The 19,127-nt window shown below is 41.9% G+C and overlaps 1 protein-coding gene across 2 annotated transcripts in view; it reads left to right on the plus strand.

Moving 5' to 3' along the window:
- Window positions 1-19,127, plus strand: part of LOC121888193 (LYR motif-containing protein 4B) — a 41,822-nt gene that overhangs the window by 4,449 nt on the left and 18,246 nt on the right. For both annotated transcript variants that reach the window (XM_042399606.1, XM_042399604.1), the window contains exon 2: window positions 9,724-9,844. In XM_042399606.1, the coding sequence (XP_042255540.1) occupies window positions 9,724-9,844 (121 nt within the window). The remainder of the gene's footprint in view (window positions 1-9,723; window positions 9,845-19,127) is intronic.

A 19,127-nucleotide genomic window follows, 5' to 3' on the forward strand; every position in this document is an offset into this window, starting at 1 on the left:
AATTAGACACGTACCAGCATGCATTGCACCTGAATTGCTTAAATCAGGTTATATTGGCTTAAATTAGGTTCTTAATCCGTCTCTGAGTCTCCAGACAGGCCTGAAGTCGTCATCATGACCTCAGCAGATAAAACCTGCTGCAGATAAAAACTCCCAACAACAACACTTCTACACGTGTCACAGAATAACAGCAGCAGCGAGCGTTTTAATGCAGTTTTTTTTAGGGGGGGGGGGCTTCCCTTCATCAGCTCCTGATGGTGGTGAAAGCAGCGCACCACCACCGCCGCACGTCTGTGGGATTGTTGTGGATGACCTGAATACGCCAGACGTTGCTGCAGGCTGCGTTTTGTTTTCTCTCCCTCTCTGACTCCAATAACAGCTGATGCTGACGCTCGCAGCGCTTCCTGGGAGGAGGAGACGTGGTGGTGGAGGAGAGGAGTTTTTGGCTGAATGTGGAGAGCTCTGTCAGTCAGAGAGAACAAAAGATTTAAAAAAAAAAAAAAAAACACGGAAATAAAATGTAAAAACAACGACGTGAGTTGAAACATTCATGATTCTCTGCAGGAAAATTAGATCAGAGACTGAACATAATCACAAATCTAATATAAACGGATAGAAAGAGTTTGGGCCTTTATGAAGATATATAACTTGTTATTTAAGCTCCAGGAAAAGGAATAATTCTTAGACAACAGTTGTGCAAGCAGGAGAGGCGAGTAGAAACATGAACTCTGAAGGGAGGATTTGTTTGGGAACAAAACTACAGACAGATAGAAGGAGCTGAACCGAGGCCCCAAATATTAAAGAGCTGCTGAGAATATATTAAAGATAAAAAAATAAACCACACACAAGGTTTTTCACTGTGTGGAGACGATTCAGGCAGAAACTGAAACTGCAGGACGTCTCCAGACCAGCAGGTGGCGTACTGATAATCACTGACTAACAGGCGGCGTTTGTCTGACTTGTTTTAAGACAGACGTGAACCCGTCCGTTAATCAAAAGTCGTCAACGTTAACAATTTATGAAATACAGTGGACGTATGATGACGGAGTAAAACACCAAGTTACTTCAGTTATGACTTAAATAACACAAAATAATGACTTCATTCACATTTGCGGAGCATCAGTTTGTTGCTATTCAACAGTCGGCCCAACAAAATCCAACTAGGCTAAACAGGAAGTGATGTCATGACTAAAACTTTATTTGTATCCTGTACAAGTTTAGATTTTTTTAGTTTTCCTGTCAGGAACGGGCTTCCGTACTTATCGCCTAACTCTTCCCTAAAACCTGAGTATTTTTAAAAGCGGGAAAAAAACCGTGCAGGGCTCAAACCCTCGAGTGTTTCAGAAACAGACAGACAGAGAGAAGAAGAAGAAGAAGTCGGTGCAGGAGGAGGAAGCAGACTGTCAGAAGTAGGTCATCTCTCTGCACAGGAACAACAAAACAACAACAAATAAGACACTGATTTTTGTCTTTCATGTCTCATTCTGTCTCTCACTTTGTCACTTTCTTTTTTTCTGTTTTTTTTTCTCTCTGTCTCTTTCTATTAAAAATAAAAAGTGTAGTCGATGTGGTGAAAAGATGTCAACTCATCAGGACGTGACAAAGGCTTTTCTGAAGTGATATGATATATAAGTGATGGTGGAAATCTCCTTTCCTCTCTTCTTCTTCTTCTTCTTCTCCTTTTCCTTTCTCATCATCAAAGATCATACAAGACAATTCCCTCTGAAGTTTAAGTGACAAGACGTGAACACAACATAAATCATTCACACCCAAGTTTTTAAAAATTATTCATACACAGGAGCGTCTGTCAACAGGAATGAGCTTTATGGGTTAAATAATAGTTGTAGTAGACATTTAGACTCAGTAAAGCACATGTGATTAAAGTAGTACTGCAGCAATTTAGTGTTTAACCAACACGCCCCTCCAGCTGCTGTCAATCAAACACAGACACCGACACACACCCCAGCTGCTGTCAATCAAACACAGACACCGACACATCCCTCCAGCTGCTGTCAATCAAACACAGACACCGACACACCCCCCAGCTGCTGTCAATCAAACACAGACACCCACACGCCCCTCCAGCTGCTGTCAATCAAACACAGACACCCACACGCCCCTCCAGCTGCTGTCAATCAAACACAGACACCCACACGCCCCTCCAGCTGCTGTCAATCAAACACAGACACCGACACATCCCTCCAGCTGCTGTCAATCAAACACAGACACCGACACACTCCCCAGCTACTGTCAATCAAACACAGACACCGGCACACACCCTAGCTGCTGTCAATCAAACACAGACACCGACACATCCCTCCAGGTGCTGTCAATCAAACACAGACACCGACACACACCCCTAGCTGCTGTCAATCAAACACAGACACCCACACGCCCCTCCAGCTGCTGTCAATCAAACACAGACACCGACACATCCCTCCAGCTGCTGTCAATCAAACACAGACACCGACACACCCCTCCAGCTGCTGTCAATCAAACACAGACACCGACACACTCCCCAGCTGCTGTCAATCAAACACAGACACCGGCACACACCCTAGCTGCTGTCAATCAAACACAGACACTGACACGCCCCTCCAGCTGCTTTCAATCAAACACAGACACCGACACACTCCCTAGCTGCTGTCAATCAAACACAGACACCGACACACTCCCTAGCTGCTGTCAATCAAACACAGACACTGACACGCCCCTCCAGCTGCTTTCAATCAAACACAGACACCAACACACTCCCTAGCTGCTGTCAATCAAACACAGACACCGACACACTCCCTAGCTGCTGTCAATCAAACACAGACACCGACACACCCCTCCAGCTGCTGTTAATCAAACATCAACCCACACCTGACATTATTTCCGACTGTAAAGACGATTAGATGCGTTTTCAGGTAAATTTAACTACTCTGAGACTCTGAGCTGTTCGACAGGTGATTGGCGGTCATCTCCTTCCTGCCTGTTGATCAGTTTCAGTTCCGTCTAATCTCTTTTGTTTTTCTTTTTTTTTCTGCCTCCGTCTTTTGTTTTGCTCGTTAGCGGCGGGGCTCATTATGCTGAGTCCATTAGCCGAGGAGTTTGTATGAATCAGTTTGATGGAGGAGCCTGAAGGCCTCGTCTTCGGCCTCACATGGTAGGAAACACAAAAAAGAAGAAGAAAAAAAAAAACAAAACGCGCCGGACATTTGAATGACGAAGCTGCTTCATCTGCTCCAGCTGCTCGCCGCGATCGCTCAGAAATCATCATCCTTCTTCACCTTCATTTTCTCTTTTCTTTTCCTAACTGCGTCTCTGCACATCACTCCTCCATCTGTCCTTCACAGATCCTTTCACTCCTCCCTCCATCCTTTTTTTTTTTCTCCTAATTTCTCTTTTGTCCTTACATCCTCACATCTTTGGTGTTTCATTGGACTTTTTCATGTTTTTTTTTTTTTCCTTGTTTACTCCCTTCTGTTCCTTTATCACTTCTGTCTTTTCCTTTTTTCCTCTCTTGTTTACTTCACAGCCTCATGATCTTGTCCTTCCTTAAAATTTCTTTGCTTTCCTCTGTCTCTCTTTTTCCTTCTTTCCCTCCTTCTGCTCCTCCTCTCTTGTTTTATTACCCTTCATTTCTCTTCTTTCGTTCCCTTCATCTCCTTCATTGCTTCCTTCCCTTCTTTCCCTCCTTTCTTCTTACATTCTACCTTTTTTCCTTTGTGTCTCCCTTCCCTCCTCCTACTCATCCTCCTATATTTTATGTATTTTTGTTCTTTTTATTATTCCTTTTCCTCGTCAGTCATCCTAAAAGCTTTCTTCCTTTCCTTCCTTCCCTCCTTCCACTTGTCTTCCCTTGTTCTTTGTCCTTTCTTTTTCCCTCCCTCTCTTCCTTGATTCCTTCCGTCCTTAAAACTTCCTTCTTTTCACCATTTTTATGCATTACTCTCTATCTTTACCTCACATCCTTCATAGTTTTCACTTCTGTCCTTCCCTTTTCTTTCCTTCCCTTGTTTATTGCCTTCTTGTTCACTTCCTTCATTGCTTCCTTTCCTCCTCGTCCTTCTTGAAATCTTTTTCTTCCTTCCTTCTCTCTCTCATCTTTCATTTCTCCTTTTCCTTCCTTTCTTCCTTTTACTCGCTCTCCTTGTTTTATTCATTTCTTTGATCTTTCTTCTTTTCACCATCCTTAAAACCTCCTTTCCTCTTTTCCCTTCCTTCCTTCTCTCCTTCTACTCATCCTCCTTGTTTTATTCCTTTCCTTGTCCTCTTTTCTATCCCCTTAACATTATTTTCACTTCCTTCCCTTCTCATCCACCCTAAAAGCTTTCCTCCCTCCTTCCACTTGACCTCTCTTGTTCCATGTCTTTCTTCTTTCCCTTCCTTTAAACCTCCTTTCATCTCTCCTTCTCTTTTACCATTGAGCTTTAGCTTTATATTTCTCCTTCTTTATCTTCCTTCCTTCCTTTTCTCGTCTTTTCTTTCCACCTTGTTCACATCATTCCCTTTTTCCTCCTTCCTTCCCACCTTCCACTCATCCTTATTTCACATCCTTTTCTTTCCGACTCTTGTTTACTTCCTTCATTGCTTCCTTTCATCCTTTTCTCTCTTTTTTTCACTCCTGCTTGTCCTTGTTTATGTTCTTTCCTGATAAATGTATTGCCTCTTTCTTTCCCTTTTCCTTCCTTCCCAGCTTCCTCTCTTTTGTTTTTTTTTACACTTCTCGCCTTGTTTTTCTTCTTTTTTTCCTTCCTTCCGTCCATCTGCAGTTTCCCTCCGTCTCCTCCATCTTGTCCTTGTAACGTTGGTCGTATTTAACCACAGCATGTAAATCTGATCCATCACACTTTTATTGGTTCTGTCTTAAATCCTAAATGAGCTGCAGACACAAAGCCAGAGAAGAAGATGAATGGGTTTTCTGGGCAGCGCTGTAACTTCCCAAGGTCGATGTTGTAGTTTCCCCACATCAGAGGAGCTGCCAGCTGTAATGAGGCCCGAGTCCATCAAGGGAGATGAGCTGAAAATTAAACCAATAATCATTTTCACTTCACCAGCTCCTGCCAGAAAACACTTCAGCGTTTCCAATTTGTCTGTTTTGATTTACCTCCTCATCTAAAAGTTTATTATTCTGGACCGTCGCCACGGCGACTCTGTGGTCAACATGGCCCACAGCTGAAACAAAAAAGACAGAAAATATGAGTGTGTCCAGTCCTGTCTGAGGTTATTGAGGTCCAGTTTGGCAGATTTCTAACACCCACATTCATATTTTACACCAGCTGCTGTTCTGTGTGTGTGTCTGGTATAGAAAAGAAAAGAAAATCCGCTCTGCACATTACAGAAATATATCCATGAAGGAATATTTCATGCTCATGTCCTCATCGTTCAAGCTTGTTTGTAAAACCTGCGTTAACACAACACTGACACATCATCAGCTTTCAAGTTGATATGTTGAACTTGTTAGCAAACATCCAGCAGTTACAACATGATCATCACATTGATAATGTCAATAATTACTTGTGGGGTTCCTCAGGGTTCTATTCTTGATCCTTTGTAGTTTCAATCTGGTTAAAGCTGCTTGAAATGATGTTTTTTGTCCACTTGTTTTCAGCAGAATAGTCTCTAAACATGACTTCTGTCATATTATCAGCTTATAGAGTAGTTGTGGCTAACATGTTAGCAAACAGCTGCTTATTTCAACATCCAGCAGTTACGGAGCAACATTATCATTCATGTGGAGTCGTGTTTCTGTCCACCTGGTGAATGTAAGTCCAATATTCACTCTCTTTTAGCTTCTGTTTTTACTCTCTACCAACTCCTGAGGGAAATATCTGGCTCTTTAGCTGCTAAATGCTCCACTATGTTCACCAGCTAGTCTACAGCTAACTGTGTCTGTTTGGTGCTGAGCAGGTAGTGAAAACGACGCTATGAGACGCTGAGAGTGAACCAGAACAGTAAAAGTTGCAGCCGGACAGATAAACAATGAGCTGAAACTCACTATAAAGCTCCGTAAAGCCGAGAGGAGCTGCAGAGTCACTGATAATTCTCTGTAGGTTCATCACTACGAGCCAATAACACATTACACACTGACAGCTCAGACTGTGTTAATATGAAAAATGTCAGATTATAGCCACTTTAATTTATGTCTTTATCTTTTTATTAGGTTGTATTTTATTGTGCTGTGTGGTTTGTTGGACTGTTGAACTGTGTTGAGGTTCGGCTCCACTTGCAGTCTCAGTTTAGATCAATATAGCGCCAACTCAACATTGGGTTAACGTTACCCAGTAGCGATCTGTTGATGAACTAACACAAACTAGCAGTTACAGCTGTTCACCAACTAACTACATCTGAGCACCAAGCCTCTCAGGGCCTCATTTATAACAGCAGACTAAACTATGTTCTGTATTAAACTGTTTATTTGTTTGGTTCGCTGCTTTAGTCATCACACCTGTTTACTAAGGGGAGAAACCGACAAACGAGGAGTTAAAAAAGTTATAAAATGATGGTGATTTCGTTCATATTTGGTTGTTTGATTATTGCAGAGGTTTACTTGTAAACTAAAGCAGCTCTGATGAGTTCATCAGTAGTTTTGTTGAAGATAATTCTGTTCAACTCATGAAAGTAACATCAAGAGGTAAGAAAGTTTCAGAGATGAGACAAAGCTATGCAGGCTTTGAACAAGAATATCAGAGAACAGCATTTATCACATCATTAGAGTATAATATATCATACAAACCTACATACACACTCACTACTTCCTGTTCATTCGCTCTCTCTCTCTCTCTCTCTCTCTCTCTCTCAGTGAGCATCAGTTTATTGATCGAGGCTGCTCTGCTCTGTTCTGCAGCTCTTTTCTTTTTGTTTGTATTTTCTGGTGAGAAGCTGCAGGAAATCAAATTAGCGCCGGTCAGAGGAGCGTAACGTGGAGTCCCGCTGACCTCCTGACTCCATCAACAGAACAACTCAGCTGCTTCATCTCTTGGGTTTCTGCCCGCAGAGTGCAGAGCTGTAACTTTGGCAAGAAGTTTGTCTGGTTGTGTGACCAGAACAGATGTGATGGGAGGTCTGGTTGACGTCACTGCAAATGGAACATGACATAAAACAACCTTAATATTAATTATCATTGTTGAAATATTATAATTGGTTTTTATATTTCTTATTTTAATCATTTGCTGGCATATATACTCATATACATGTTTGGTGATTTTCTATATTTGTCTTCATGTTTGGATCTAAATCAACAATGAACTGATCTACTAACGAGTACTGTGTGTGTATCAAAGCTGATATATCTGATTAAAAACACGTCAGTGAGTCACACCGCTGCACTGGGTCACATGTTCCTTCATCATGAAGAGTTTGGTCACGTTAGTTTGATTAGAAACGGCTCCAAACACTAATAACAGCATCATGTTTTCAGTCTCCAGAGAGTAGTTCTGTGTAAGGCGGACGCTACTGAGCATGTGCAGGAACTAGCTTGTTGTGCTACACATCACAACCTCTGGAGTTTGCACTGGAGTTCTCTGAGAAATTTACAAGTAAAGAGGTTGTTATATGTAGCACAACAAGCTAGTGAAGCTGTAAACAACCACATTCCTGCACATGCTCAGTAGCGTCTGCTTTACACAGAACTGCAATACCGCGAGTGGCCACTGGGAAAAAACTGGCTGCAAGGCAGAGCGGCGGCGCCCTGTCCAGGTCTTATTATACATCCGTGGTACAAACTCAAGAGGTTGTGATATGAAGCACATCAAGCTAGTTCCTGCACATGCTCAGTAGCGTCTGTCGTACACAGAACTACTCTCCAGAGACTGAAAACATGATGCTGTTATTAGTCTTTGGAGCCGTTTCTAAACAAACTAACGTGACCAAACTCTTCATGATGAAGGAACATGTGACCCAGTGCAGCGCTGTGACTCACTGACATGTTTTTAATCAGATATATCAGCTTTGATACAAACACACAATACTTGTTAGTAGATCAGTTCATTGTTGGTTTAGATCTAAACATGAAGACAAATATAAAAAAATCAGCAGAATGATCCTTTAAACCCACAGCTCCTCAGCTGCATTTAGCTCCGTTCTTGTTTGGACTTTACATTAATATTAGAAGAATTTGACTGCTGTGGTGCAGAAATTTGTTCTGATTATGCTGGAAGTTTCAGCTCCCAGTTTGACCATATTGGCTCCGGTCGGCATCTTTTTCCATTTTAAATCTTTAAAAATCTTTATTTTCAAAAAGGCTTGGGATGTCCCGATCAAATCTTTCTGGCTCCGATCCGAGTCCTTTGATGTTGATATCTGCTGATACTGAGTCTGAACTGATCCTTCAACATTTACATAGCAGCAGCAGATGTGCAATGATGATGTAATGTGTATCTGACACGTATAAAACTACAGGTGTAGACTTCTGACATTTTTCATAAGCTACTTAATCCAAACACTAAAGATCCTGGTTCAGATTTATTAAGTTGAACATCTTAAATTATTCATTTAATAGCTTTTAATAGGAGGTTAACCTGAGACTGTGACTCCTGAGAGAGATGTGATGTGATCTTCTAGAGAGAAGACGTCTCACTCTGTCGGAAACACAGAAACACTTTTTTCTCCTTCTTTACTCCAAACATCAACTCCTCAAATCCATCCGAACATGTTGGAGCTGAATCACATCTGAAATATGAGAGTGAACAACATCAACCACCTTAGCAACCACCCTAACAACCACCTTAGCAACCAAGGCTACGGAATGGACGGACGATTTATGAGCATGTGTGGCGAGGCGACGTCAGCTCGTCAGCAAGGTAGAAAACAGGCCGTTTTAGCTCCTGTCTCTTTAAGGCCCCGCCTCCTGATGAGCCCACTCTGTTCTGATTGGTCAGCTTTCAGGAAGCTTCCTCCGGCTCCGGAGGCTACGTAAACACACTATAGTAGCAGGATTTCACTTCTTTTTCTCCTTCTTTACTCCAAATGTCAACTTCTCAAATCCATCCGTACATGTTGGAGCTGAACAACACATGGAAACACCCTAGCAACCACCTTAGCAACCAAGGCCACAGAACAGACGGCCTTTATGGGCATGTGCGAACAAACTGATGTCATCACGAGGAGGAAGTAGAGGTCACTTTGCAAACGAAGCGTTCAGAGCAGGTTGAAGCCCTGAGTTTTGACTTGCAGGCAGTGTTTCTACATATGTTCACCTCAGGTTTTGGAACTTTGACCATCAGAACAGAATATAAATAACACATTTACAAATCAGATTATGTCCCTTTTTAATACTTCTGCTCTCGTTCTGCTTTTTTTGTTTCCTGAAATGCAGATCAGACCAACGACTCGTTTCAGTTTCAGCTCGGTTGTTGTTTGTTTTACAGAGCTGCCATGGGGTTTGTTTTGATCTCATCTGCTCTAATTTGTCTTTTTTTTTCCCTTTATTGTTTTTTTTTTTTTTTTTTGCCGTCTCACCTCTGGTGTTGTTCAGGTTTGTGTGTTTAAATATTGTGTTTGCTGGTTGTTTGCTTTCATAAACCCCTCAGAGGGTTTCGAGTCTCGACTGCACATATTTGTTCTTTTTATTATCGTCTGTCCTCTTTTCTTTCTGCCTCTTATTGTGTTTTTTTTTTCACTGTAAATGGATTGAATGAAACCATTGTGTGTGTGTGTGTGTGTGTGTGTATGTGTGTGTGTGTGTGTGTGTGTGTGTGTGTGTGTGTGTGTGTGTGTGTGTGTGTGTGTGTGTTGCAGGACCTATGCAATGCGGCGAGTGCGTGATGCCTTCAGGGCCAACAAGAATATAGAGGATCCAAAGACGGTGGAGAGGCTGATGTTGGAGGGACAGCAGTCACTGGCACTGATACAGAGACAGGTGACACACACACACACACACACACACACACACACACACACACACACACACACTGCAGACTCTCCCTCAGGTTAACCAGGCTGACTAGTATGCAGATGAACACCTGTTTATTGACTGACCACCTGTCGCACACACACACACACACACACACACACACACACACACACACACACACACACAGTACCTCATTACCGTGGAAACTCCGGGCTAATCACCTCACTGTCGGTCACTTTGTTCCCATAATGCATCAGCAGCCCCTCAGCCAATCCCAGCGGAGGACTGTCAGTGTCTGTGTCTCTCAAACACACACACACACACACACACACACACACACACACACGCACACACTCACTCTACTTTCTGTGGTGTTTGGACTCAATCGACAGAATATTAATCACCTATTTTCATAATGGATCCATCAAAAAGTCCAAATTCTCTGATTTCAGCTTCTTAAATGTGAATATTTTCTGGTTTCTTTCGTCTTTATGACAATAAACTGAAGATCTTTGAGTTGTAGATAAAACAAGACATTTGAAGACGTCATGTTGGACTTTAGGAAACACCAAACAACTAATAGATTAATCCAGAAAATAATCGACAGATGAATCGATTAATGAAAATAATTGTTTGCCGTCTTTAATTTATTGTTATATATGACAAAGAAAAACAGCAAATAACCATATTTGAGCAACAGGAAGGAGTTTTTACTTGAAAAAAACAACTGAACTGATATTCAGTTGTCAAAATAATCAGATTAATTTTTTGTCGATCAACTAATCGATTGATGGAGTAATCGTTATAGCATCATAATAAAGCGTGCAGTAAAGTAGGATAAAACATTTGCAGCAGCAATATGGCTGCACTTCCTGTAAACAGATCACAGAATCTGATGTAAGATGTAATTCAAACACAAGTAGCTTTCTCTCCAAACTACAGAGACACACATACATCTGATGTAACATAGATACACACACAGTATAACGACAAAGTTAGCAAAAAAACAAAAGCATTTACAGCGTGTGGAAAACAGCTCATCAAGGTAAAATAAAGACATAAACATGAACCTCGTTGGCTGCAAATAAGGGAATTATCATTGATCCTAGAAGGGTCCTTAAATATGTTGATATTTAACATGTATCTCAGCCGGAGCACATGTGCATCGTCCCTTCATACGTACGTCAGAACAGCGCAACTGGCTTTCAAAATAAAAGTAGCTGTTTCACAATAAAAGCTATCTTCTTAACCCATAAGAACCCATAGTGACACACCAACCCTTTCAATGTTCTGTTCAATGTTCCTTATAACAGCTTTATCCTTGATCTGTGTATCAGTGGTGACATCTGCTGAACATCCTGCTGCAGTCATGTGTTCCTTGTGGTCCATTCGGTCTGTTTTATATTCCCCATAATGTTCCTTTAAGGAGAAATAGGTTAAAATAATACAAAACATCAAAGATAACTGAAATATACTCTAAATGACTCAAATGTATTCTACAAACAACAGTTACATAACACTTGTTGTCTAATAAATACGAGATAAAGTCTCCAGTTTGTTTCTTTTTGGACCGTTTTACTCGTCTTCATCAGTCGTCCTGCAGCCGCCATCGTGTCTCAGATGAAACAGGAAACCAAAAGTAGATAAAAAACAGAAAAGATCAAAATAAATTAGGAAGGAAACTGATCAGATAAAGTAAATTAATGCACATTTTGCAGATTATTGTTTGTTTACCAACAACTACAAACAGTAAACATCTGCAGCTTCATGCAGGAAACATCAGTTTTGACATCAGTGAACATCATCAGTGAGCTGTGAGTGTGTTTTGTTTCCTGCTTCCCGCCCACACCGACTCATAGATTAAATGCATCAGAGCAGGAAATATGCACCTTGTTACAACCCTGCTGCAATACTACAGGCCTCAGGAAAAATCCATATCACACACACACACACACACACACACACACACACACACACACACACACACACACACACACACACACACATTTAAACTTCCTCTCGTCTCCTGGATGAAGCAGCTTGTGTTTGCTGCTCTGCTGGCTTCAGGTTTCCTCCCCAGTGATCAGATCCATACAGCCTGTTACATAACAGACACTTAGCTGAGCTTTACATGGAGCAACTTGCATCAAATCACAGTTAATAATATCTAAAATATCTTTAAAAATGTTTGATATGTTTGCAGCCATATTAAAAATAAAAAGCTGAAGCACAATTTATATAAGAGATTAAACATTTAAGTCATTTTATTTTAGCAAAAATGTCAAATATTCATGTTTGCAGCTTGTTTCCTTCTCGTACGTGACGTCAGCTGAATATATTTATGTTTAGTTTATCGGACAGAACGAGACGTTTGTTTAACCGTCACCCCCCCCCCCCCCCCCCCGAGCTCCTGACATCTAATAAACCAAACAGCTTAATCAATAAAATAATCAACAGATGAATTAATAATGAAAACAGTTGTTGGTTGCAGCCCAAATCAATACTGGTGTCAGTCTCACAGATCCAGTGTTTGCAGGCTGTAGTTTTAATGTTTAACCAGCCGTTATTCTCATTATGGATTCATCTGTAGATTATTTTATTAATGTGGATCATTGTTTCCACGTTGTTTACCGTCATAGAGACTAAAAAAAAACAGAAAATATTCACATTTAAGAAGCTGCAATCAGAGAATTTGGACTTTTTGTATTAAAGAATGACTCCAAACGATGAATTAATTACCAAGATAGTTGACGATTAATTTAATAGTTGGCTGCTAATTGAATAATCGCGTAATCGTCGCTGCTCTATCTGCGAGTCAGAGAGGATTTTTAGTCGTTCTGTTGGTCTACTTCCTGTCACACTGAGCTTAACGTTAGAGGAGCAGCTCTCCACCACAAATAAACACAGAAGAAGTTCCTCTCACCTGCTTTTTCAGGTGTCATCATGTCACCTCAGTGAGTATTTTTTTAATTTTGTTTGAAGAAAAAGTCCAAATTCTCTGATTCCAGCTTCTTAAATGTGAATATGAGCTCCTCGTCATCCCAGCCAGTCCTTCTATACAACAAAACATCAGCATCCAGCTCCAATCATCATGCCCACAAAGTCTGCCCCAAACTTGGGTGTCATGATCAATGACCAACTAACCTTTAAGGTTCACGTGGCCTCAGTCGCTCAATCATGTCGGTTTGTCCTGAACATCATCAGGAAGATCAGACTCCACCTGTCTGAGCTCGCAGCACAACTCCTGGTTCAGGCTCTCGTTATATCACTACTGGAACTCCTTAGTGGCCTCCCTGCATGTACACTCAAACCTCTGCAGATGATCCAGAACGCTGTAGCACGTCTGGTCTTCAATCAGCCCAAAACAGCACATGTCACCCAGCTGTTGATATCCCTCCACTGGCTCCCAGTTGGCTGCCTGCATCAAATTCAAAACCCTGACACTCGCTTGCAAAACAGCAACTAAAACAGCTCCTGCCTACCTGAACTCCATCATTCAGGTCTACACTCCCCCCCCCCCCCCCTCACTACGCTCTGCCAATGAAAGGCGCCTGGTACCACAACAGGACCCTGAGTCACCAGCTTCTCCTCTGTAGTTCCCCGGTGGTGGATCTGCAGAGTCCCTCTCAATCTTTAAGAAAAGCTCTTTCGCGAACACCTCTGAACTTGATGAACTGTAGGAAGACTCTAATCGTTGCCTTGTTGCGCTGCCTGTTGGCATCTACGTCCTATCAGGCCCAAACTTCAGCTTTAAGGCTCTTTACTGGTGTTGTGTCTCCTGACTAGATCCCTGCTTGTGTTGTATCAGTCTCATATGTACGTCGCTTTGGATAAAAGCGTCTGCTAAATGAATAATGTAATGTCTCTATGACAGTAAACTGAATATCTTTGAGTTGTGGACAAAACAAGACATTTGAGGACGTCATCTTGGACTTTAGGAAACAGTTATTGACATTTAATAGACCGGACAACTAATCAATTAATGGAGAAAATGAATCAGTAATGAAGATGACGGTTAGTTGCAGCTCTACTGGTGTCAGATGTGAATATCCTGCTTGTGAAAAAAGGTGAAGAATGAGCTTTAATGCTAAAAAACGAGCACATCCTGTCTTATATCTGCTGTTTTTTTTTTAAAATGAGTTTGTGTATTTTATTCATGTGTATCTCATGTGTGGGTGTGTGTGAGTTTGTGTCTGTGCCTCATGTGGGCGCGTTAGTGTGTTCCTGCATCACTTACTGTGCACGTAAGCTTAAAAAGTTTAGTTTATTCCTTAATTATGTCGTGTGTGTGTGTGTGTGTGTGTGTGTGTTTGTGTTTGTGCCTTTTTAAGCTAGTTAGAGAGTAAAGATGATGGATTGCAGCTGCAGTGCCGCCTCTGTTTGTAGAGGAGAAACTAAACCAGCGTGTTGTGTTTAATGAGAGAGAAACAGGCTGTGTGTGTGTGTGTGTGTGTGTGTGTGTGTGTGTGTGTGTGTGTGTGTGTGTGTGTGTGTGTGTGTGTGTGTGTGTGTGTGTGTGTGTGTGTCAAAAATATACAAAAAATAGAAGAGAGTTAAAGGAAGAGGAATACGAGAGGAGGAAGATGTAAAAAAAATATGAATGAAAACAAGTGTAAGCAGGAGGAGGAGGAGGAGGAGGAGGAGCAGAGAGGAGGAGGAGGAGGAGGAGGAGGAGAGCAGGATTGTGGAGATGAATCTTATATGACGGATAAATTGAACAGCTCCCTCTGTTCACAGTGTGTGTCCAACTTCAGCTGGATTTACTCTCTGCACACACATGATGATAAAGTGAAGCTATAACATTAACAAGTCCTACAAAGAGAGTGTTTCTGTTCCTGTGTGTGTGTGTGTGTGTGTGTGTGTGTGTGTGTGTGTGTGTGTGTGTGTGTGTGTGTGTGTGTGTGTGTGTGTGTGTGTGTGTGTGTGTGTGTGTGTGTGTGTGGCCTCTGAAGAGCCATTCCTCACCGATTACTGCTGCTTAATGTCACCGCAATGTCACACAGCCTTCGGCCATTTTGGCTCAATTGAGATTAAATGCCACATCGGGTGGTGAGTTATACCTGCCAGGTCAGAGGGGGGGTAGGTGGAGAGGGGGGGGGAGCTGGCCTCCGTTACGGCTCTCGGGGGGTAAAAGAGTCTCAATCACTCCGATGTCCGAGTTCAGTAAACACACAGAGAGGTTTGTCTGTTGTTTAGATGAAGCTGGTTTATCTGTCGGGTCAGGAAGCTGCAGGCTGGTTTGAATATGAATCTCTGCCTGTTGCTCCAGTGCAGACATGAAAACTCACACTGACCCCAACAGGATTTAAATACTTCATTAAAAAGGATTTGAAATTACTTTAAAGGACACATTTCCAGCTCTATATTTATATTCTGGAGCTCTACTGGGATATCATTACATGATTTCCAGTTAAAAACTCCTTATTTATCTTCTACTGGTCCTTTATGCAGCCCCTCAGTTCAGCCTCTGTCTGAAACAGGCCGTTTTAGCTCCTGTCTCTTTAAGGCCCCGCCTCCTGATGAGCCCACTCTGTTCTGATTGGTCAGCTTTCAGGAAGCTTCCTCCGGCTCCGGAGGCTACGTAAACAAACTATAGTAGCAGGATTTCACTTCTTTTTCTCCTTCTTTACTCCAAATGTCAACTTCTCAAATCCATCCGTACATGTTGGAGCTGAACAACACATGGAAACACCTTAGCAACCACCTTAGCAACCACCTTAGCAACCAAGGCTACTGAATGGACGGCTGTTTATGAGCATGTGTGATGAGCCGACGTCACCTCGTCTGCAAAGTAGAAGAAAAGTGAAGCGTTCAGAGCAGGTTGAAGCCCTGAGTTTTGACTTGCAGGCAGCATCGCTACGTACGTTCACCTCAAGTGTTGATCATGTTTAACATCCGACATCACATCACCACAAAAAGATGATGTGTCAATATATGTTGGAACTTGTGTTTTTTTTTTCTTGGGGGTTGCAGCTGTTACAAAGAGAAAAGTTTTAAGATTTAAAAGAAGCTAGCAAATGAATGTGAGCTAGCAGCAAAAGCCCGATGACCCTTATTCACCAACTGTGACCTTGGAGGAACCAGCAGGACTCCATCTGAAGATCTTAATGTCCGAGAAGACACACACCAGGCTTTAAAAGTGAGCAATAATTATAATCTATATGATATTTAACATGAAGCCAGTGCAGGGAGGCAGGTCTGACGTGATCATGAGTCTTTGTTCCAGCGATAAGTCGAGCAGCAGCGTTTAGTAACAGTTGGAGACGGTGAGTTAAGTGTGTTTCAATAATCAAGCGGAGAACAGATAAAAGCTTGTAGAACTTTCTGTAATAAAGGAGACAAACGTGCAGCAAACAACAACATCCTCACTGTTGACGCTGTAGTTCACATAAAGGCTGCGAGATGTTGCTCCAAAAGACCCCAAAAACAGTCTAGTTCAACTCTCAGGAGTTAATTTCACTTTTTCTTTTTCATTCAAATGAGAACACTTTACTGTTTTGTCTGTTAATAATCAGAGAAATACTTCATGAGCAGCAGCAGGGTGCTTAAAACATTCCCCTGGACAAGTAAATGGAATAAAAAAAAATTAAGGTTTTATAGTTTTAACAGCTTGAGCTTTAACACACAGAGCGATATTTAACAGTGTCTGCTCATTACTGGAATCACCTGTAGCTTCAACCAGGAGAAACATGAATAAATGTCTCTACTTATTGCCTGAAGTTTGTTTTTTTTGCACCGATAGATATTTGTTGTCCTAAATATTCAGAGTAAATCTAACAACAGACAAACAAAGGAAAGGAAGAGACAACGTGGAGGTGGACGGAGCGATAAAACTCCTGTTTACTGACGCAGGAGATCCACTGTGAGTCTGTTTTTCTACAGTTTTCATCTCTGACGCAGTTGCAGCTCAGTTTTGGGGGGAAAACCAGAGATTTTTTTGGGAAAAGCCTGAAACCAGACAGTAGCTGAACTGAAAAGTAGGGCAACACCCTGCATGAAAGCCTGCGTCACCTCCTCCTCCTCCTCCTCTTCACCTCGCTCTTACCCTTCCTCTCTCCCCTCTCTCCTCCCCTCTTCATACTCTTCGCATATCGCTTGACTTCTGAATCACTTTTTTTTCTCCTCCTCTGTTTTTCCTCCCCCCCCCCCCCCTCCCGTCCTCCCATCTTTCGATCTGTGAAAATCCCCAGCCTTCCTCCCTCCATCCCTCAGAAATCCCACGCCTTTATTGCTGCTTTTACACCTGACTGCCCCGCGGGTGCTGCTAGCTTTACCCAGCTTTAGACGCACACACACACACACACACACACTAACACACACTAACACACACATATACTGTATATGACTCCATACTGCAGAATAAACTCTATTAAAAAAGAGGAGGGAGCTGTTCAGGTGGATAAAAGCAGACAGGGTTTTACTCCCTCTCCTCCTCCTCCTCCTCTTTCTCTGCCTCATAAAACATTATACAGAGGCAGCAGGGGAGGTGCATGCAGGTCTGACTCAATATCTGAATCCGGTAGAAAGCTGTAAGTTAGGAGGAGACATCTTTATACATACTGGATATCATCAGGGTTAATCATATCTACTGGTGTATTACAGGAGGTGCATCACTACTGAAAGGCTGCATGTTAAAGGGGACGTATGTTTGGTTGTCTGTTATTTATATCCTTTTATGATGTTGGATGTTAACAGTGTAATAAACAACATTCAGCTCGATTTAGAACGTTAATACGGCAGCAAACATATATTGTTGTTAATGGCGTCCTGAGCAGAGAATGAAGTCGCTCTGTGTGTGTGTGTGTGTGTGTGTGTGCACGTGCATGTTACTGCATGTTAGTGCACGTGAGTCCTTCCCTGTCCTGCCTGCGTCAATTTTTAACATGGCGGCCGGGTCACAAACCAGACAGTAAGAAAAATAATGGGCGGAGCCACCGTGATGTCATTCATTGGTTTATTGTGGACTTTTGAAGCCTTGAGTTTGCACTTTTGCCGCCGCCATCTTGGATTTTTGGAGCCAGAATTGAACGTATTTGGACAAAAGGGGTGGAGCTGACCCTAACGCTAGCTGTTAGCTTGGTTAGCACTGTGCATTTACAGTCTGTGGTTAACTGTGATGACACTAATGCTAATTTTCGCTAGCCAAGAACAAGCTTAAAACCATTAAAATAAAATTTTACTTACTGGAAAAACTGAACGTCGGACTCGTTAGAGGGTCTTTTAGTTCAACCAGAAGCTGAACAAAACTTTTTTAGGCAACAAAATGTTACAATGAACTGAAAACACATTGGAATAGCGACGCTACGGCTACACCTCTACTCTGTGAATCTCAGGTTTCGCCATGGTTACGTTACCTAGCCAACATTGTCGATGTGGTAGCGACTTGCCTGTGACGTCACCCACCTGTCAATCAAATCGTCCAAGCCCTTAATTATGCATAACATAAAGCCTTAATAAACTTTAAACGGATGAGTTATATAAAAATCCAAACTTTATCATATTACAGCTGAACCGTTCACTTAAATATGTTTCTGCAGAAACAGACGATGCAGTAACAGAATCTTGATCCATATTTGATCAGCTCTGCCTAGTTTGACAGTTTGATCTGAGTTTCATGAGCTGTCTGTTCAGGGGCTGCTTTCATTTTTTTTCCAACTTTATTGAGTAAACAACGTGCACATTTGTTTTGGTCTGAGTTGCTGGTGCTATAGTGCAACATCTAGTGGGGCTGAATGTCGTATATTACACCTTTTTAAACATGGTCAAAGCTCCAAAACTTGAGGTAAACATACGTAGAACGAACGTCTATAATAGTGAACCTGGCCAGTCTCCTCTGGTTGACGTGGTTACATGAGTCATTTTTATTCTGATTGGACTATTAGTGGAATATTAGGCTCCGTGTAAACGTAGCATATGTCTCCTGCTGATGTAACTGTGGACACTCAGCTGGTTTGTCAATAGAAAACTGGACTTTGGTTTGATGATGGAGATGCACTATTGAGTTACACACTTAGTTAAAAAACCTGATCTGATGCCTAAAGTGCTGCAGTGAGATTAAATGGTTTTATTAGTTACAGTTGACAATATTTTCTCCTTCTATGGTGTTATTTTCTGGTAATTTCTGGTTGTTTGTTTTTCATCTATTCTTGGAAATCTCGATCTGATGCAATGATGATACTCCACACACACACACACACACACACACTGACTCTGCATGATGAAATCCATTGACTGGAGAAGGCAATGTGATGTCAGGACAGCAGTTAGACACCAGAAGGAGGAAGGCAGG

The sequence above is a fragment of the Thunnus maccoyii genome, chromosome 21 (assembly GCF_910596095.1).
Source record: "Thunnus maccoyii chromosome 21, fThuMac1.1, whole genome shotgun sequence".
NCBI classification, from domain to species: Eukaryota; Metazoa; Chordata; class Actinopteri; order Scombriformes; family Scombridae; genus Thunnus; species Thunnus maccoyii.